The 20,986-nt window shown below is 52.0% G+C and overlaps 1 protein-coding gene across 2 annotated transcripts; it reads right to left on the reverse strand.

The window, feature by feature from the left end:
- Window positions 1–1,206: 1,206 nt before the first annotated feature.
- Window positions 1,207–12,020, reverse strand: LOC113422980 (SNF-related serine/threonine-protein kinase-like). Of its 2 annotated transcripts, XM_087971870.1 has the most exons (6): window positions 11,004–11,830; window positions 7,023–7,164; window positions 5,500–5,712; window positions 3,831–3,944; window positions 2,928–3,740; window positions 1,213–2,894 (listed from the first exon to the last, which is right to left on the reverse strand). In XM_087971870.1, the coding sequence occupies exons 1-6, from the start codon at window positions 11,569–11,571 to the stop codon at window positions 2,774–2,776; spliced, it is 1,971 nt and encodes a 656-aa protein (XP_087827996.1). In that variant the 5' UTR covers window positions 11,572–11,830; the 3' UTR covers window positions 1,213–2,773. The 2 variants fall into 2 exon arrangements, with proteins under 2 accessions (XP_026539960.2, XP_087827996.1); XM_026684175.2 differs by having other exon boundaries at window positions 1,207–3,740; window positions 11,004–12,020.
- Between the last annotated feature and the right edge of the window lie 8,966 nt (window positions 12,021–20,986).

Raw genomic sequence — 20,986 nt, forward strand, 5'->3', positions numbered from 1 at the left:
GACAGAGAGGAGTGGTTTTTTTTTTCCAGCTGGTGGGCTTCCCAGGAGCTTCTGACCCTACAAGAACCGGGCTGGCTAGAGGCACTTCTCAGTCCTTTGGGTCCCCTCAAGAATCCTCAGTGGTGCATTGAAGCCCAGGGCCCACATCAATCCCAGGATTCAAGCCTCAGATGGATACGGCAGACCTCCCCAGGATGCTTGGAGGCATGACCAGCTGATGGCCAAGGGAAGACGGATATTCCCCAGGTTTCGGCCTTCCTGTGGAGCAACAGGCTAATGAACCCATCCAGCCTGAGACAGCCTCCTTCCCACAACCAAAGCCTCCCACCAGAAGAAACCCCTGGGACAATTCAGTCAAAAAGTTGACTGGCAGAGAACAGGCCAATGACCTATTTCCACCACTGGATCTCCATGTGTAGTTTTTCCTCCCAGTGCAGCTGTCTTACCCTCTTGAGGTCCAAAGGACATCAGAACAAGGGGCTTTCAACACAGCAGACACTGCAGCGGGTTCAAAGCTTCCTCCCTCAGCTGCCAAATGAAAGGCAGGTTTGCTCTTCTGAGAAACCACCGAGAAGGCCTCTAGTCTGCGGCTGCCCCCACAAGGGAAAGTTTAGTCAAAAAAGCCCCCCTGGCTGGAGATCTCCCTCGAAAGGCTCCTCTGGGGTTGTAGGTGGGAAAGGCAGAGGAGCCCCCAAAGCTGCCTGGCTCCGGCGGATCAAACGAAGGCCCCCGTCAACCCTCAGGCTGACCCGGGTGAAGCCATCTTGGGGCCTCAGTGCTGCCAGCGGGGAATAGAGAGAGCTGGGCTGGCGTAGTCAAAATAAAATACTTTCTCTCAGGAACCAAGAAGGCTGCAGTAACTGGGCCACGTGACTGACTGGTTGGGGTTGGGGGGGAAGCGTTTACTTTTTAATTAGGCGAAGACCAAGAGTCGGTTTTCACCAGGTGTGTGCCAAGATGATGCTTCCAATGCAGCTATTCCTTGAGGAATCCTCCTGCCCTCCCGGAGTTCTTGCTTGCTTGCAGTGGGTCTTTTACTTGGAACCCTGACAGCCGGGGGAGCTGAATGCCCGGGGGGGGGGATTCTTGGCTGGCCTGCAGAGCGAGGTCTGATGTGCCTGCACAGCCAGGCTCAGTGGTACCAACCCACTGGGTGAAATCCTCCTCCGCTTTTTCTTGACAAGGAGCCACAAGTTGCTTTGGGATCCAGAGTGATCATTTTATTGGGTCGGCCTTGCTTTCCCTTCGATCCCATCAGTGCACGTGACACAGAACTCCCAAGAGCTCAGCCCCCCCCCCAACCCCTCCCCCAACCCATTCCTTGCCAGCAAGAAAAGAGGATAAATACAGAGAGCGAGAGCTGCTTTCCCCCAGAAGCCTCGGGGAGGGGAGGGGAGTTTGGGCGCAGGCGACAGGATGGGGGAGAAACACAGAGCCCAGGAGACTGAGCAGGGGAGGGGAGGGCCCTCTTCTGCCCAGCAAGGCCCTTCCGAGCCAGGCCAAGGAGGGCAACACGATAGCTTGGCTCATGCTGGGAAGAAGGTAGGTTGGCCACCTAGGGCCAACCCCGGCTAGGTGATAAACCTTAAAATATGCTAAAATACCTCAGTTGCTACAAAAAGCTGCCCCAGGGTTAAGAGAGCCCCGGTGCTTTGGGAAGACCCACCCGCTGCTTGGCAGCCGGGGCAGAGAGCGGGGGGGCGGGACGGAGGAAGCAGCGGCAGCAGAGGCCTGGCCGAAGGGCTCATCGTCCCGCAGAGGCTGGGGCCAGGAAGGAGGGCAGGAGCCGACCAAGCCGAGTGGCACGGTCTCTTGCTGAAGAGCCCAAATCCAGATGTGGGGACTTAGCAATGAACACCTACCTGCCCTGCTCTCACCTGCACAGGTCCCCAATCTGGCTCTGCCACGCTTACACTTTTTCCCCAGCCCGGTCCTGGGTCCAGGAGTGAGCTGGGCTTCGAAGTGGCTACTACGCTCCCAAACCTAAAGCTGAGGCCCACTGCTCTGCCCGGGGGGAGAGGGCAGCCAGAGAGAGAAGGGAACAAGGCCCTCCCTCCACAGCTGCCAGCTCATCCACAGCTCCTGATGGAGACGTTAGCCGGGTGCCTGACCTCCCTGGCCTGGAGGCCCCACAAGGGGGAGATGGCCGGGGCTCTGCCAGGGAAAGTCAAGCCCACTGCCTGCCTGGGGTAAAAAAAAACCCGGGAGTTGTAGGCCGGTTACCTTAAGTTAAAGTAGGAGGTCTGGAGAGGCCTGGAGAGATCCTGCATCTCCTGGAAATGCTTCTCCAAGACCTCCAGGGCCCATAGACACCCCAAGTTCCCTTTTGACTCGGAGGAGCACAGCCTTGGCTTCCTCCCAATTTCCAAGTTCTCCAGAGCTCCCGGCTGCACCAGAGTGAGCCAAAGACCTTCCTCCACCACAGACCAGGGAGAGGGTTCGTCTCAAAAGTTGTGGGTGCCGGGGGACGTGAGGGGAAACGCCCCGGCCAAAGGTGGTGTGTGGGTGCTGGGAGCTGCTTGCTTCTCACGCAGGAAGCCCCTCCTGGGAGGAGGTAGGTAGGCAGCCAGCACGGACCTTGGCAACTGGACTCTGCCGCTGCCCGGCTCTCCCCCGCAGGTCCGCCTGAGCTCTCCTTGCTCTTCCCCTTCGCCTGCCTAGATGACGTGGCAACAGTTGAACTGCCCCAAGGACAGCAGGCTCTCCCTGGAGCTGGGCTGCATCCGGAAGGCCAGGGCCTTTTCGCAGAGCGGGAACTGCAGGAGCCGATCCTTCAGGTTAGCGTTCTTGCCTTTGGCCGGGTCCAGCTTGATGATGCTGTCCGCGAGGCTGTCATGGCCGCTGCCATTGCTCTGGCCATCGCAGCAGGCCTTGGCCCCGTGGGGCGGCCCCAGCTCAAGGCCCCTGGCCTCCACCCCTGGCCCCACCTCGGCTCCAGTGGTTCCTGGGGCACAGCCACCCTGCAGGAGAGCCGTGCTGCTCTGGGGCTGGGGGCTCTCCTCCCCAGCCCCCGAGAGTTCCCCTCGACAGGATCTCCTCCTCTCGCTGGAAGGAGGTCGCTCTGCTCCTCTTCCTCTGCCAGGAGGGGCTCAATTTGGCCCAGTGCCACCTCTGGTCTGGCAGGGCCCCCTCCATGGCTGCCTAGTGGGGTGGCTTCCCCTGGGGGCTCAGCAGGCCTCCTCCCCGATTGCAAGCCGAGGCGGCCACCCGGCTCCTCTGTCTGGGGGGCTCGGCCTGCCCCTGACTGGCTGCTGGGAGACGCCTGCTCCACTGGAGCTGCTGGAGCCGTCCCAGGCCCTTGTTCCGGGCAGGAGGACTTGGCGTGTGAAGGGAGGAGGCTCTTGCCCACTTTGTAGTGGGCTGCAAGGGCCCGGCAGAAAAGCAGGGATGATGCGGTGCTCTGGAAGCGGCTCATCTGCTCTTGGTTCAAGGAGGAGGTCCGCCTTCGAGAGAGGCCTGGCTTCCCTTCTGCCTCTTCCTCCTCCTCCTCCTCCTCCTCTGAAATCTGCTGCAGGGCCAGGGTGCTCTTGGCGATGCCTGTCTCCATGAGGGAGGGCTGGATGAGGGCCCGCAGAGGCTGCCCGCATCCATGGAAGCTGGAAGAGGACCTGCCCTCGCCTGAGGCCGAGCGGGACAGGAGAGGCTTCCTGGCGTACTCCGCAGCGATGTTCTCCAGGGTGCTCTTGGTGGCTGGGGGCAGCTCTGTGGGCTGAGGGAGGCGGGACTCGCCTGGCGGGCTCCTGAGGAAGAAGGAGGAGCAAAGAGTGTGAGCAGGTGTGGATCCCCCCGGCTGGCCGAGACCAAGGCTTGAAGGGCCGAGGGGGGCTTGCCTGCTCTGGAGCTGCTCCGCCAGGCTCTGCTTCTCGTGCTTCTCGCGCAGAATCCGTTCAGCCAGCAGAAAGTAGGTGGCAGTGACGTGATTGTAGCGCTTGGCCTCCAGGGCTCTGCAGGGAGAAAGAGTCAGGCATGGACACAGGAAGAGACTCCCGAGGCTCTGCTCGCTTTCGGGCCTGCCCAGTAACTGACCGATTGCCCTCAACCAGCTGCTTACCAGAATGCCCCGGCGCTCAATGCCTCAACAACACAAACTAAGTTAAGAACCTCTTCAGTGAACAAAAGTCTGTTTCTACATGCAGCTTGGCCCATAAAGTCCAGCTGCCTGAATTATGGGCTTGAAACACACCTGGAACACCAACCAGCCTCACCTTGGGTACAGGTGCGTGCTTGATGACAGATAACTGGATGCGGGAGACCGAACATCTTCACTTATTCTGCGGCTCTGTCCAACCTACTCACATTCAGGAACCTGACAGTTTTGGGACTGGTTCTCTGGTTGCAGGCCACAGTGATGGGATCACAGATTTGGGCAAGCTGTGTGCCATGTTTGACCCAGGAATGGGGAACCCATGGCTGTCTAGAAGCTGCTGAGCATGGCATGCCATTAGCCAGGGAGGTTGGGCTCCTGGCTCCTATAGTTCACCAACACCTTACATGGCTGCAGATTCACTTTTTTCTCTATAGGCAAATGGGAATGTAAGCTTTACCTAACCAGGTAGTCCTTGCTTAACAACAATAACGGGGACTGGAATTTCTATCACCAAGCAATGTCGTTGTGAAGCATGAGGTCATGTGACCACATTGCTTATGGGAATCCTGCAGTCTCTGTTGCTGCCATTAAGCAAGGATCAGGGCTGGCATGAATGTGTGTTGTCACCAGGGTGGGGGGGTTATTCTTGTTATTTATTTTATATTGTGTTTTTATGTCCTGTAAGCCACCTTGAGTGGCCATCTGTAAGTAGGCAACAATATACATTTTCTAAATAAATAAAAACCATGGGTTGTTAAGTGAGAACCTCATGTGACTACCAGGTACTTGCAACTTCCAGCCAACTTTCCACAGAGTCATTGGGGAAGCCTGTGGGGAGTTACAAGTCCTGGTGGCTTGCAAGCATGCTGTAGGGTGAGTGAGTACTGTAGAGTGAGGCACGCAGTCTGGGGAGAGATTCCACTGCAGGAGTACATGCATGGATTCTCCAGGATCTTGCATTCTGTAGCACAACTCCTCAGGGGGGAAAAACAGTGGGAGCAACTTGCAATTTTCTCTGCCAACTTCCCATTGATTTTGCTTGTGGGAAGCTGGCAGAGAATGTCATAAATGGCAGTCACGTGAATGCAGGGATGCTGGGACAGCTAGAATTTCTAGAACTGGTCTTAAGTATCACCTGTTCAGCACCATTGTAACTTCAAATGGTCATTGAATGAGTGGTAATTAACCAAGGATTACCTGTTTATGTCCATTTCAAAACTACAATTGACGTTTCACAGTCAGAAGCCACTTTTGGCCTTCGAGCATTAAGGAGGCCTCCAAACATCTACCTGATCATTTCAGCCAGCAAAGCTCTCCCGTGGTGCCTGTGCCCAAATCACATTCCCCTTGCACAGCCTTCCTGAACCAACCAGAGTGATTTGTGCCAATGCCCACCCCGGACCCTCACTCACTCCTGGATGGTTTCTCGGTCTGCAATGTGGCCGCACATCATGGTCTGGATGATGATCTCGTGCTCCTCCTCCAAAACCCTCCGGTGTGACGTCAGCGGCAGAAGAGAATGGCTGGCTGGGGAGGGGTCCACCCCCTGGAGCCACGGGTGGTTTTCAATTAGCTCCAAGGAGGCCCTTTGCTTGGGGTCCCGCTGCAGCATCTGGGCAATAAGGCTGGGCAAAGAAGAAGGAGAGTGACTCAGCCGCTGCCCCGCCAGGCCCTGCTCTCCCCCCTCCCAATCCACGTCTCTTCAGAAACCCCAAGCAGAAGGCAGAGCCCAGGCAAAAGGGGACCCTAGAAAGGCACCGCAACAGGGGGAGCCCCCTCCTTATTGGCTCAGCACAAACCCTGCGTGGCTCAGAAGTCTCCCAGGGAAGGCAGAAGAGCCACCAGCAGACCGCTCATCCAGGCACAGATCTGTTCCCCTCGACCATTGAGCGATTAGGCCAGAGCAATAACTGGAAGAGGCCAAAGCCCAGACTCTGTGGCTGAACGGTCACCTTGTGAGTTCTGGTCCAACTTGAGAGGGCCTCCTCCCACGGGGAAAGAGGAGCAGCGGGGAGGGCAAAAAGAAAGATAGGTAAGGCGCTATATTGCCAAGCCATCCTTCCCTCCAAGTGCTCAAGGGTGAAAAGAAAGGGGTGCCAACTGCGTCCTTTCCTGTATCAGGGAGGACCCTTCAGACACACTAGCCACCTCACAGCTTGACTACTGCAACACGCTCTATCTAAGGCTGCCCTTGAAGAACACCTGGAAGCGTCAACTGGTCCAGAATGCAGCAGCACAGGCATGCCTCCATATTCCTATCTCTCTATCTATTTATGTACTTACTTATTGGATATGTGCCACCCGCCTCATCTAGACCTATGCCTACATAACTCCTTTTCTGTGAAGCTGCACCACTGGTGAGCTTGCTTCTAGGTGCAATTCAAGGTGCTAGTCGTTACTCTCAAAGCCCTACCTGGCAAAGGGCCTGGTTACTTACTGCCCATCTCCCGTAGTATCTTCCTGGCTGACTTGAGCCTGCAGAGCAGGCACCTGTCAGGTTCCTTCACCTTACCTCTTGGGACTCTGTGAGTGTCCCTTCTCTGTCCCAGTGCCTGCCCTCCAGGATGAGTCCTGCCGCCCGTGATCTGGATACCCTCCCTCCCCGTCTGCTCTAGTTACGAGGAATCGCGAAGACCCCCCTCTTCCCCAAGTCCCCTGGCCTTGTCCCATTTGGTCTGCCCTGCTTGCCCTCTTCCCCCCCCCCTGCCTTTTAATTGGGATTATTGTTATTTCTTTGATTGTTGTGAATCACCCAAAGTGGTTGGGAGGCATAGAAATGTGGCAATAATTCAACAGCACCGTGGGGGGGGTGGTTTCCTGCTGACCCTTGCCCACACGTCTCTGTGCTGTGAGCCAAATAGGCAGGGAGGTTGAGGCTGCTTCCTAAGGAAAAAGGCACGGACAAAGAGGGAGGAAATGAGGAGGGGCCTCCTACTCTGCACACAGGAGGGAGATGCCTGATGGTATCACATAGCGACAGTCCAGGATCATGGTCAGGGTCTCGCTGTCGTTGGCCTCCTGGAAAGGGGGATGTCCACAGACCAGCATGTAAAGGATGACACCCAAGCTCCAGATATCTAAGAGAGAAGAAAAAGAGGAAACTGGGCTGAACAGGAGCCCCCCTCCCCAACCTCTGGGCTCAGCCCTCCAACATGTCTCTCTTCTTCCCTTTCACAGCTCCCTGCTGCAGAAGGACCCCGTTGCCCTAAAGTCGTCAAATCAAATCCACTTATTCCACTGACTTCAAATGCAAACTCTGTTCTGCAGGGGACTCAAGGCTGATGTCCTATTTGTATGCCAGTCAAATACTCCAAACCAGGGGTCTCCAACCTTAGCAACTTTAAGACTTGTGGGCTTCAACTCCCAGAATTCTGGGAGTTGAAATCCACAAGTCTTAAAGTGCCAAGGTTGGAGACCCCTGCTCCAAACCACCAATATTACCACCAATATTATGAAGGGCTTAACAGCGTGGGGTAGAAATGTGTTATGAACTATTGAGGGGCTGAAGAAAGCCTTGAGATTAGGAACCTGTAACTCAGTAGCTGGGCACCTTTTTGAAATATCAAGAGAAGCAGATTTTATAAACCCTTCCTCATGGCAGAGAAAGCTAATGTAGAAAAGAAGTCAAAAGAAGTGAGAATTCCTAAAAAGAATTTAGGAATCACTTTCAGTTGTAAGAATGTAACAACGAAAGAAAATGGAAGAATTGGAAATGAAAATGTAAGGAAACAGATAGCTAAATCACCAAGTAAAAAGACGTGTAGTTACCTTGGAAGTGTAGAAAACAAAGGTGTAGAATGAATTGAAGGTGGGCAAATCATAGTAAAAATAACAAAGAGAATTTCTTTAGATACCTTCGAATGAAACAAGAAACAGTATCAGCTGTTCAAATGAAAAAGACAAAATGCTAGCAAGTAATGGAAACAGAGCTACTCAAATTCTATTTTGGTTCGGTTTTCAGGCTATTATAAGAAGCAGCTGAGGTCACAGCTAAAGCTTGAAATATGGTCAGGATAAATTTCTTTGCTTTGAAAGACAGACACAACAATTGTTGTGTTTCCACAGACACAACAATTGCACATTGAAACAAAAGTCAAATGTAAAGGTGTAAGATGGTGATACATGAAAAAAAAAGTGTATGGCTGGATTGCAAATGGAACATAAGCCATTACAATGACATCATTTGGGGCTGCTGCATTAATATGGCTTCCAAATCACAGTTAAGCATCTGTCCCACTTGCTTTGGTTTTAGTCAGACTCACCTGACTAAATAGAATAAGTGGTACCTGGCTGAACAATAGCAACTCTGAGAGGGATCTAGGAGTCCTAGTGGAGCCAGTCGTGTGCTGCAACTGCCAAAAAGGCCAATGCAGTCCTGGGATGCATCAACAAGGGTATCAAGAGCACATGAAGTGTAAGTATTTCTTTACACTGCACTAGTGAGGCCACAATTCTGGTCACCATGATGCAAAAAATGAAAGAATGCAGAGAAGAGCAACAAAGATGATAAGGGATCTGGAGGCTAAACCATACGATGAATGGTTAAGGGAGCTAGGTATCGAGCATTGGGGTTGGGGTGACAGGATAAAAGTCTCCCAGTACAGAGAAGAGAGTTGTTCTCCAAAGCACCGGAAAGGCAGGACAAGGAGTGGCTGGGGGAAGATCATTAAAGAGATCCAACCCGGATGTCAGGAGAAATTCACTGGCTGTGAGAATGGGATGGCTGGTCTCCTGGAGTTCTGGGTTCTTCAACACGGGAGGTTTTAAGAAAGGATTGGACAGCCCTTTGTCTAAAATGGCCTAAGTTCTCTTGCTGGTTGGACTAGGCGGCCTCCAGGGTCTCTTCCAGCCCTGGGATTCTATGCTCAGCTTCAAGCACCGGACACTCTCAGAGGACTCGGCGGCAGGGAGAAGGGCCAGTTCTCAGTTGCAACACCATCCCATGAAAAGAGCTTGAAGGAGATGATTTTGCTGAGGCTCCACAACCAAAGACCCAGTTCCACACTGGAATCATGTAGTGTCTTCTCAATTTCAGTTAAGGAATCAAATGGATCCATCCATTTGGCTGATCTGGGTGAGGATTCCAATTTTGTAAAAATGTTCCAATTTTAATTCAGAAAATTTACCAGATACAGCAGATACAGGATGGCTAAAGATGACACTTTGTAAGCTTTTCTAGAATATCAATTTTAAAAAATGGGATTAACACAGGAAATAGCTTTATCATCTTATCTAAAAAGACATCAAATTATCTCTTCTTCCAATATTGGATTTTTTATCTATAAACAAATCCATAAAGCATCATCATTTCAGTTCTGCTGGTTTCATTAAAAATTACTAGAAATAACATATTTATGTCAACCTTGATCAAATAAACCACTATTATATTCCTTCCTTCCACTTCTAACAATCTTTAGTCAATTAAACTAATATTGTAGAACTTGATTTCTTTTTTCTTTTTCTCCCTTCTCACAAAATTCTTCAACGCTTTAAACAATCTTCTTTTGTAACTCCAATGTAGGAAAATTATCCAGGTCATGTTCTTGGTTTGTTATTTATAAATCCATTTTAATTAATTGTTAACTCATCAGCCAGCTTCTTTTGTATGTCCAATGTAACATCTTTTTCCATGTCATATTAAAGGATATTTCTGAATGATGGATTCATAAATTATCTGTAATAGCCTCAACAGAGCCATCTGCTTCTATGGAGAGACTATCTAAAAGATGTTACGGAAAAGGAACAGGATCTGACTGACAAGATTGAGACAGGGTTGAAAGGGGATTTACAAATGACAGGCTACAAGAATGACCTGGGAAAGGTATTTATCTGCCAAGGAATTATGTCTGTTCCACCTTGGGGAAAAAATCACCTGGAATAACATTTGTTCTCTAGTTAATCCCTCAACTATCCAGGTTGATTGATCAAATGTACATGTTGTCAAACCCTTCAAGGCTCCCAGCATCTCACAGGGATAACACCCATGGTAAACTCCAAACTCCCCCCCCCACACAAAAAATATGGGAACTAAACTAATACAGCAGAGTTGTTAGTGGCAACCCCCTCCTCCTCCACAGGTGCTCCTTTTCACCATTTCCAGGAGCTCCCCAGGCAACGGGCCAGTCTCTGCCTAAAATAGGGATGGTGCAGGTAGTGTGTGGTTTTCTTGCACCAGGGAGTTTTTAAAACCTCTTTGTGTGAAGTCTCTAGTCTCCCATTTTTTCTCTGGATCGCTAGAGAAGAAAATCTGCCAACAGATCCTGCGACCAAGGGCTGATAAAAGGGATCGCTCTGACACAAATGCGATAAAGCATCTCCTTGTTCATGGTCAGAGAACGGACCTAAGAGAAACAGGAAAGGGAGGCAGGAGTCGTCATGGGCCACCATGGAAGGGACTGGGGAAGATGACATTAAACAGACTTTAGCCATTAGAAACTTCTAGTCCTCTTAAGAGGTTTAGAAAGGAACGGCTGGCTGCTCTGTCCTGCTTCTCCCTAAGTAGTTCCCGCTGAACAGCAGCAACCCAAAGAAATTCCTGGATTCCATCCGGGCCCAGATGGACCACCATTGCTGTGGCAGGGGCACCAGGGCTATCCACCGGTCAGGCAGCCCAGCCCTCCCGCACAGGGTCAAAGGCGGCTTTAGGCCTCTGGAACTTCTCTGGCTCCCTCCGAGTGTTGCTTGTGGGTCATGTCAGCCAGGAGCCAAGAGACATTCGAGCCGGAGACGATGGCCAGAGTTCCCCGGAGCCTCGGCGGCCCAAGGTCAAGACGGGCCTGGCAGCCGGAGCACCCAGCACCCCCGTTCCCCGCGGGAGCAGCGACATCCTGCCAGGCCTCGGCTGGGCCGGGCCTGCTGCAGGCTTCGCGCTGCCTCCCCTCCTTGGCGCGGCCGAAAGGCCTAGGGCTCTTCTTACCCACGGCGGGGGCGTCATACTCCTCGCCCAGCAGGATCTCAGGGGCCGAGTAGGCGAGGGAGCCGCAACTGGTGGCCAGCATGGTGCCCGGCTGGAAGCAGCTGCTGAAGCCGAAGTCGGTGAGCTTGACCACCCCTTGGTGCTGGAAGAAGAGCACGTTCTCGGGCTTGAGGTCGCGGTGCACGACGTGCAGGCGGTGGCAGTAGGCGATGGCGTGCACCACCTGGGCGAAGTAGCCCTTGGCCCGCGCCTCCTCCAGCCCGCCCGGCCGCCGCGTCAGCAGGTCGAAGAGGTCCCCGCCGTCGCCCAGCTCCAGCACCAGGTAGAGCCGGGCCGGCGTCTCCAGCACCTGGTAGAGCCGCACCACGTTGGGGTGCTGCACCAGCTTCATGCAGCCCACCTCCCGCCGCAGCCGCGCCGCCGCCGCGGCGCCCAGCCGGCTCTTCTCGATCACCTTGACGGCCACGCGCTCGCCCGTGAAGACGTGCCGGGCCAGCCGCACCTCGGCGAAGTGGCCCCTGCCCAGCCGCCGGCCCAGGTCGTAGAGCCCCGCCATCTGCCCCTCCATCGCTCGGGCCCGCGCGGCGCCGCCAGGCCCGGGCCCGCCGCTCTCGGCCACCGCTTCGGCGCGGGCCTACCGGCTGGGCAGCGCTGCTCCGGCGAGCGGCGACTCGGGCTCGGGCGGCGGCGAGGCCGGAGCAGGCGGCGCTTCTCCCGGGGCAGGACGGAAGGCGGGCGGGCGCAGGATCGGCTCCGCCGGAAAATCTCCCCCGCGAGCACGGAGCGGCTTCTCGTGACCCGGAGCGCTCCTCCCGGGCATTTAAAGGAACATTTCCCGGCTGCTCTTCCGCGCCGCTCCGAGCGAGAAGCTCCAGGCGCTCGTTTCGGACCGAGGACGCGCTGCCTTACCAACGGCTCACTCCCCGTCTCTGGCCCATTGGGGGAGCCTTTCCCCGAAGGCGGCCGGGACCCGGGGGCTTTTTCAATCCGTCCGTCCCTCTTTTCCGGAATGGAGACCCGGAGGCTCTTCGGTCTGTGCCCCAGAGGGAACTTGGCCTGGTGGCTCTTGCACGTCCCGGCTGAGTCTGACAGCTCGTTTTACATATATTTCATTTCATTCTAATAAGGTCCCCAAGAGGGATCCCAGCCACCACCTAGCAGGGTCCTGATCTTTGGCCACCCCCTCGGCTCTCCTCCTGCAGTCTAGAGGGAAGGAACCGTCTGGGCTTTGAGAAGCCAGGCTGAAGACCGTCAAGCGTGGTGCCACAAGCCTCCCAACTCTTCCGTGACTTGAACAAAAATGCACCGGTGATACTCCCAAAATCTTCAGGTTATAAAAAATGAAAATAGCGACTTCCCTAGAAGAAATACAATTCTGAATGATCAAGATTGAATGGAGCAATAGGCATGAATGAATGAAATTTAATAGTGCAAATCACCTCACTTAAGGAATAAATGTCAAACACACAGTGAGAAATGTCTGCCTCCCTAATGATATTTGGGAAAATATGTTAGTTGATGGTAAACTGAAGTTGTGGTTTAAAAAAAGAGAAAATGCAAGTTCAGGCTGCCTCAACAGAAATATAAACTCCAAAATCACTCAAAGGATTCACCTCATCTCTAGCAAATCCATTTGGGAGGCTTTAAGAAGCATTCAAGACGCTGGGATACTAGGTTTATTAAGAAGCAAAAAAATATCAGGAGATCTGAAATTAAATTTGGTAATGAGAGGTGGAAAGAATAGGGAAAAATTTGCCTTGCAGACTGGGAGGGGTAGCGTGGCTTTTTTCAGACACCCACAGGATTTATTCATGTACTTCTTTCAGCCCAGGGTGGAGGCAAGGCTGAGTAGATTAGGTATAGTGAGCCAGATGCCAAAGGAATGTTGGAAATGGCTCCAAAGTGTAAGAGCCCTTGAGAAGTGGAGCCGATTACCCAGAGACAGCTCTGCAGGAAACCCGCCCCCGCCCTTGCTTAGCTCAGAATGACCCAGCCCAGGGAGGTGGTCTGTTGGTAACATTTTAATTCCAACATGTGGATAACAGAGTAAGAAGGGACCTTGGAGGTCTTCTAGTCCAACCCCCTGCTCAGGCAGGAAGCCCTATACCATTTCAGAGAAATGGTTATCCTACATCTTCTTAAAAACTTCCAGTGTTGGAGCATTCACAACTTCTGGAGGGAAGTTGTTCCTCTGATTAATTGCTGTCAGGAAATTTCTCCTTGGTTCTAGGTTGCTTCTCTCCCTGATTAGTTTCCACCCATTGCTTCTTGTCCTGCCCTCAGGTGCTTTGGAGGATAGCTTGACTCCCTCTTCTCTGTGGCAGCCTCTCAAATATATTGGAAGACTGCTATCATGTCCCTCCAGTCCTTTTTCATTAAACTAGAATTAAACCCAATTCCATCAACAGTTCTAGTCCCCTAATCATCTTTGTTGCTCTTCTCTGCATTCTTTTCTAGTCTCAACAACTTTTTCATATTGTGGCGATCAAAACTGGATGCAGTATTCCAAGTGTGGCCTTACGAAGGCACTATAAGGTAGTATTAACACTTGTGATCTTGATTCTGTTCCTCTGTTAATGCAGCCTAGGATTGTGTTGGCTTTTGGCAACTGCAGCACACGGCTGGCTCATACTTTCAAGTGATTGTCCACTAAGACTCCAAGATCCCTCTCACAATTACTATTATTGAGCCAGGTACCACCTATACTATACCTATGCATTTGGTTTTTCTTGACTAAATGTAGAATCTTACTTTCTCCCCCCCACTGAATTTCATTTTGTTAGTGCCCAATGTTCAAGTCTGTCAAGATCTTGCTGTATCTTAAGCCTGTCTTCTGGAGTGTTGGCTATTCCTGCCAACTTGCTGCCATCTGCAAATTTGATGTTCTCATCCAAATCATTGATGAAAATGTTGAAGAATATTGGACCTAAGATGCAGTTTCATTGAGGGCTACACATTGAGTGCAGCTGGTCAACCAGTTAGGAATCCATCTGGTGGTGATGCTTTTAATTCACATTTTGCTATCTTATGTAGCAAGTTGTGGTCTACTTTGTCAAATCCCTTACTGAAGTCCAAGTAAACTACATCCACAGCATTCTTCTGGTCCACTAATTTTGTCACTTTGTCAAATAATGCAATAAGACTTCTCTGGCATGATATGTTTTTGACAAACCCATGTTGGCTTTTGGTGACTTTGTTTGCCTCTAGGTCAGGGGTCAAACTGATGACCTGTGGGCCAGATACACAGGCCACACCCATCCCAGCTCCACAAAGGGGAAAAAAAACATCATAAAACATCATAATGGCAACATGACACAAGTTTGACACCTGTGCTCTTGGTGTTCGCTGATTCATTGCTTATTTTTTTTCCCAGAATCTTCCCAAGTATTGAGATCAGGGTGATAGGTCTATAGTTTCCTGGATCTCCCCCCCACTTTTTTTTTTTTTTTTTGAAGATGGGAAGTACACCAGCTCTTTTCCAATCCTCTGGTAGTTCCCTGGGTCTCCAGAATCTTTGAAAGATCTAGTTCAGTGGTTCTGAGATCATGTCTGCCAGTTCCTTCAGAACCTTGGGATGTAATCCATCTGGTCCTGGTGAATTGAACTCATCTAGGGTAGACAGCTGCTCACCATTTTCCTCCCTGTTTTAACAAGTATTCCTAATCTCTTTTTTACAGCTTTTTTTATCGCTTTTTTATCGCTTTTGATAGGTTGGACTGTTTTTTTCCTTTTATGTAAAGACAGGTGAAAACCCCCGAGTTAAGCAGTTCTGCTTTCTCCCTGTTGCTTGTCACTTTCTTGCCACTTTCTTCCATTAATGGACCAATCATTTTCTTGACTTTTTTCTTGTTTTTTACATGTTGAGAGAAGCTTTTTTGGGGTTATTTTTTACTTTTGTCGCAAGACTTAGTTCATTTTGAGCCTTAGCTTTCCTCACTTCATCTTTGCAGGCTCGGGCTATTTGCTGATATTCTGACTTTTTTTACAGTATGTTGCCCACTTGTTATACTTGTCTGTTTTGTTTTTCTATTTATCAGAAAGTTCTTTATGCAGCCATGCTGGTTTCTTTTGAGAGCTGTTATTCTCCTTCATTGGATAAGGGGTTGCACCCAAAGTGGGGTTTTCTGATTCTAGGGACAGAGACTTAAGCTAAAGAAAACGGATTTCATCCCCCAACGCCCCCAAACAATTCACAGTACTCCATGGGTTGTACAAAAGATCCTTGTAACGACCGCCAAATAGAGATCAACCTTGAAGTCTTTCCCTGGAGCAGGAAGGCAGGCAAAGAGACTCGCTGGACGCCGCAGCTTCTCTCTTCGGAAGGAAACTTTTGATCAGGGTCAACAACATTAGTTTCATTTCTGGCGTCAGTTTCCCACCCCCGCATTAGGTGTTTTTTTTTTTGGGGGGGGGGGGAGACGCATGCTAACCGTGCCTCTTAATGGCTGTTTGGGAGCTTCTGGTTTCCTGGAATCGCCTTTCCACGATGCCCTTCACTGAATGTCAGCAGGGCCAGAACATCCGAGCGGCGCTTCGTTGGCAGATTAAAAAGCTTTCAGCGCAAATGCAGCGCGTGGGCGGGAGCCGCCTTCTCTCAGCGGCGGAGCTAATGGCTTCCCTTCCGCTCAGCTGAGCGGCGACCCTGTTTACCGGCTCCCGCTTCTGAGGCAAACAAGCGCAGGCATCGCGCTCTCGGGCTGCAGGCCCGGCTGAGTTCACTCGTCAACCACGGTTCACCTTGGCAACAACCCCCGCTGACCCCCCCCCAGGAACCACGCAAAGCAAACCCACCAAGGCCGCCTTCACTTGGGCGGCCTTTCTCGGCCTGAGGAGCCTTAAGATCGGTGGACTGCAACTCCCAGAATTCTCCAGCCAGGCGGCCTTTCTTAAGGCCCCCGAGTCGAGGGAGCCCGGCCGGGCTCTTTCGAACTCAAGCCCGCTCCGCCCCCTTCCCGCAGTGCGGCGTCCCAGGGAGCGGAGGGGCGCCCGGCCTTCCCCGCTCGCCTCGCTTGCTTTCTCCGCCGGGCCCAGGAGCCAATCAGCGGAGGTGGGGGGCGCCATCTTCCGCTCTCTGGCGCGGGAGGCCCTTCGGGGCCTTTCCCTGTCCCCCCCCCCGCCCCCGTCTGCCCCCAGCCAGCAGGCCGCGTCCCCTCCGCCCGCCGCGTTTTCCCAGAAAGGCCCCGCAGCGCCCATTAGCGCCTTGATTGGGCGGGGGCGGCGAGAGGCGCTTCTCAGAATCGCCCCTCCGGCCCGGCTGCTCCCAGCAACCGCGGCTCCACGCCGGGCGCTTCTTGCGGGATGCCGCTAAGCGAAGAGCCGCTCGGAGCCCGGTCGGCTGCAGGCCTCCCCGGCCCGTCGGTCGGCCAAAAGTTGGAGCCGGTCTAAGCCCGTCCAACCCCTGGCCCTCTCGGCCGCCCGGGAAGCTCCTTGGCCCGCCGCCCAGGCCGTCCTTTCCCGGGCTCCGGAGAGGAAGGAGCGCGCCCGGCGACGTGGAAGCGTGTGAATCGGGCCGGCTCAGAGGAAGCTGCCTCCGCGCAAGTGGGGCTCAACGCCCCGGGGCCCTTTCGGAGCCGGGCTGGCTGCGAGCAGTTGGACCCGCCTGGACCCGAAGCGAAGCCGCCCCCCCTCCCAATTCTGTCCGTTTGTGAACTTCGTTGTCTGCCGTTAAGCGAAACCTTCGCCAAGCCTGGTTGCTCTTTAGGCCGGTCCTATTGACCGCCCAGCTGGGCAGCGGCGCTGGGGGCAGCCAGACACCCGCAAGGGGCCACAGCTTCCCTGAGCTGGCAGTTGATCCCCCTGGGCTGCCTTCCCTGGGCCAAGTGAGGGCTCCTCCTCTCCTGGGCCCCTGAATCCCCAGAGCCCTTAAACCCAGATCAGGCACCGGGAACCTCTGTTTTCAAGGCACAGGGGCAGAGTTCCCAGGAGAGGGGGGTCCCCTGTGAGCCAAGGGCTCCCTCTGACAGGCGGGGCAGGGCCCAGCAGAGAAGACTGCCTGGCATAGTGGCCAAAGAGAGGCCCCTGTCACAACATCCTCTTGGCCGGCGGCCTCCCTGATACGCTGAGATGCAGGTCAGGGTGAGAGAAACCACCATGTCAAGAAGGGGGCATCTGAGTTCAGCCCCCCCCCCAAAAAACCCACCAAGATGGACAGCAATCCCTTTGCAAAGGATGGGCAGTCATTCCTGAATCCTGGTGCAGAGTAACTTCCGTGGGTTTCTCCTCACCCCCCTGGGCTTCCCCCTTCCTTGAATTGCCTTCCTCAAGGAGAAGGTCTCCAAAATGCTAAATCCTCCTCCTTCCTCACCAGCTGAGCTGTCATCACCCTGCAATGGCTTCTTGATGCCTTTGCTACAAATAGGAACAGTAAGACAGGTAGTCTCTCAACTTATGAGCCCAAAATTTCTGTTGTTAAGTGAAGCATTTGTTAAGTGAGTTTTGCCCCATTTTACCTTTCTTGCCACAGTTGTTAAGTGAATCTGGCTTCCCCGTTGACTTTGCTTGTCAGAAGTTTGCAAAATATGATCCTATGACCTTGGGACACAGCAAGGATTGTAAATGGGAACCAGTTGCCAATCACATGATCGTGGGGATGCTGTAAAGGTGGTAACTGTGAAAAACAAGTCACAAGTCACATTTTTCAGTGTCATTGTAACTTTGGTCACTAAATGAACTGTTGTAAGTTGAGGACTATCTGTATACCACAAATATTGCAGGATATGACTGCTGATTCTTACCTGTTCTCTTCCATTTCTCTAGGTATCCCCAGAGAAAAGATTTGGATTTTCTCTCATTTTTTAAGCATAGGTTTGCTTGGTTATCTAAATAAATCTCTTGATTTAAAAACAACATTTCTCCAAATTCTACTGATAGGTGCTCCATGTTTTCTCCCTCAGTTGGCCTTTAGGAATCTTGACTGCCCAATATGCCTGCTACAATCTCTGTTTGGTTAGCAAAGGGTAGCCAGGCACCCGGTGGGCAATCACTGGCACTCAGCCCATCGGTCGGAGGTGAGCCTCTCCCTCGCTTAGCTGAAGGACACAATCCCCAATCACACAGCTCTCTTCGCCATGGCTGAAAAACTTGCGTTTGCTCTCCTTTTCTGCCTGCTCAGGGCTCCTGTTTACATCAGCAACAATACACATTGCTGTCTATACCACCCAGAAAGACCATTTCATTGACTTCTGCCATCTGAATCCCATAGTCCAGAACCTGGGTGGGTGGGAGGGGGGTAAACGCACATTTCCCTACAAGCATACCTGACTGGTTCCAGGCTATCTATTTGGTTTCCCAGGTTTCAATGGTTGGTGAAGATGGACTGGTCAGTTCAGAGGCATCAACAGGGAGGATGACGTCCAAGGTGGGCACAAAGTGGTCTTCAACCACCTCCCCCTTTTTTCATGTGGTGATGTCCTGATTGTTGCTTTTATTCTTTTGTCTTTGAACCCATTAGAGTGGGAGTTCTCCCTACTTGGTGCAGCCATGTATAGTAAAGTGAGCCACGTATATGGGGCAGCTCAATCCAAAGTGGCAACGATGCTCTCGATCCAGTGGGGACACACTCCCTGGGAGAAATGCACTTGGTTCCAGGAAAACAGGCCTCCCCCCCCCCGCCCCCGAGAGCAAGCAAATCCTGCTCCCTTTCCCGGTTCCCGTCCCGGTTGTGCGTGGCTGAGCCCGTTGCCCCTCAACCTTCCCTACTATAGCCTGGTTTGCCAGCCTCTGCTTCCCAGCCAGAGCTGGCTCCCGTCTTCTGTGGGGTAACCTTCAGACAAAAATGGGGCTTTTCTGGATGGAATGGGGCATCTAGACATTGACCCTTGACTGCCCCCAGTCCAACAGTGTCTGGGCAAATGGGCAGGGATGAAGGGCCAATGGAGGAGGGAAGCTGGCTGTGAATTAGCTGAGGCGGGTGGCTGGGGGCGAAGAGGGCACGGCCAATGGTAGATGCCTAAATGTCCTAAAACTTTTCTGGAAGATTCTGTTGGTTAATGGATGCTGCCATTTTGTTTTTGTGGGTCTTTCTATTTTATATTCTTATTTACCACGGACATTTTAAATAATAATTAAATAATATTGCCTTGAATGGCTTTACTTTATAGTTGCTGCTGGGAGATGCTGAATATTAAGTAGCATACAACTCTTAAGAAATAAACACCTGACAATATTTTCCAGTGGAAATTGTGACAAAGTTTATATTCATATTCATTTTTTAAAAGGTACTAAATTGTTTTTAGCTTCAGTCGGAAAGGGAGTGTGACTAACTTAAAGGACTGATCATCCCACACTTCTTCCACCAAACGAGGCCAAAAGGATGGTGGGCAATTGGGACCATAATTCTGTCTTCTCTTAGCTCCATTTGCCCCGTCAAAAGGATGGATGGGTCTCCTTGCTGCTTACCAAAGTCGTCCTGGTGCTCAGCTTCTATGCTTTGCTCGCCTTTGGCCGTTTGGGCAGCCTTTTTCCTGTGGAGGGGCCGGGCCTGGAGAGGCACAGTCAAAAAGACTTGGAGCCGTCCTGTCTTGCTTTTCCTGGTGTTCTGGGAAAGGACAGATAACTTATCCCTGTCTTGGTCGACAGCTGTCTTCTTGCCTGGGGAGAGGTAAGGGGGAGTCTAAAAGCCAGAGAGATCAGGATCAACCTTCAGTTAATTTGAGGGACAATCTGGCAAAGGATTGGAGTCTTCCTCAATTACCATTAAACGATTACCTACCATTAAACAACCAGATGGAAATTTGAGATTTAACGCAAGGCATCCTTCACATTATCACTGTTTGCAGAAATCGAATAAACTATCCTGGTTTTCAAACAGTTTGAAAATAAGCCTATCTGATGGTTTAATTTTATGCTATTTTCTTTTCATTTAATGGCGTCCCATGCTTTCTCCCCATGCTGTACATAAAGTGCTTTTCAAATGGCCTCTGTGCTGAAGGAACTCCTTTTTCCTAAACGGCTGAGAATTTGGTAGGACCCTCAATGATAAGGAGACGTGTGATATTCCTCCAGGTACCTATTAGGAGACCACGGGAGGAGCATCAATATTGTTTGTTCAGAATCCCTCCCACCCATTAGAGAACCACCATGTGCTCCAGTCAACTGATTCCAAGCGATGGATATAAAAGGGGTCAAGCAGCTTCTCTGCAGAGCTACGACCTTTTGGCAAGGGAGGCTAGCAACCACATCCAGGTACAGTGACATCCAGGTACAGTACCCTCATGGTAAGGAGTCTGGGATGGCTGCATCCTGAATGGGAGCCACAGTCTGGAACAGACTAAACTTTCTGGTGGTGGGTCAGTTCTCTTCTTTCCCTTTGGGAGAAAGGGGCTCCAGAAGGAGGCAGGGATGGACAGAAGGATGATGATGACGGGGAGGTGAAGTTGCTCCCCAACTTCATCATCACCTCCCTTAGAATGGGGGTGAGGGGAATGAGAATTACCTGGAGGGCTCTTTGAATCTTTTGCAAGGAGGGGTAGGACAAGAGCAACTCAAGTGATGCTTAGGCAGCTGCAAGGGGGACCTGAAATGCTGTGGGCCAGAAAGCACTCGCCAGATTGGGAAGAGCCCATAGATCTGAGTTAGCTCCCCCGCATCATACTGGTACAACATTTGCTACCTCATTGTCAGTCCCAGCTCTGGTTCTCTTGCATCCCTTCTGGGTCATCCTGAAAAGGGGTCCTGGCTGCTGAGTGTGTCGCTGACCGAAATGCTTAGAAAAGTGCTTATATGAATAGCAGGGAAGAAGGAGGAAGGAGGAGAGGGAAGGGAAGGGAGGAAAAGGAAAAAGAGGAGGAGGAAAAGAGAAAGAAAAGGGGAAAATCTACAGTGCTAATGCTCTTGTCACTAGACAATTAAGAAATCATTCCTGAGTCAGGGCAGCAGGAATGGGGACTAACTTCTCTAAGTTGACCAAACTCTTCACTTGGGCATCCTGAAGTTCATACCAGCACCCCCAAGATGGAAGTTGACCTTGCCACCTTCTGCAGAGC

The sequence above is a fragment of the Notechis scutatus genome, chromosome 9 (assembly GCF_049901735.1).
Source record: "Notechis scutatus isolate UNSWTSFEM ecotype Mainland chromosome 9, rNotScu1.2, whole genome shotgun sequence".
Taxonomy (NCBI): Eukaryota; Metazoa; Chordata; class Lepidosauria; order Squamata; family Elapidae; genus Notechis; species Notechis scutatus.

Coding starts and splice junctions, on each gene's coding strand:
- LOC113422980 (XM_026684175.2), bottom strand. CDS start 11,571: ATGGAGGGGCAGATGGCGGGGCTCTACGACCTGGGCCGGCGGCTGGGC. Junction 3,945..5,499: donor GACCGAGAAACCATCCAGGA/GTGAGTGAGGGT, acceptor TTCTCCCTGCAG/AGCCCTGGAGGCCAAGCGCT. Junction 3,741..3,830: donor GCGGAGCAGCTCCAGAGCAG/GCAAGCCCCCCT, acceptor CTTCTTCCTCAG/GAGCCCGCCAGGCGAGTCCC.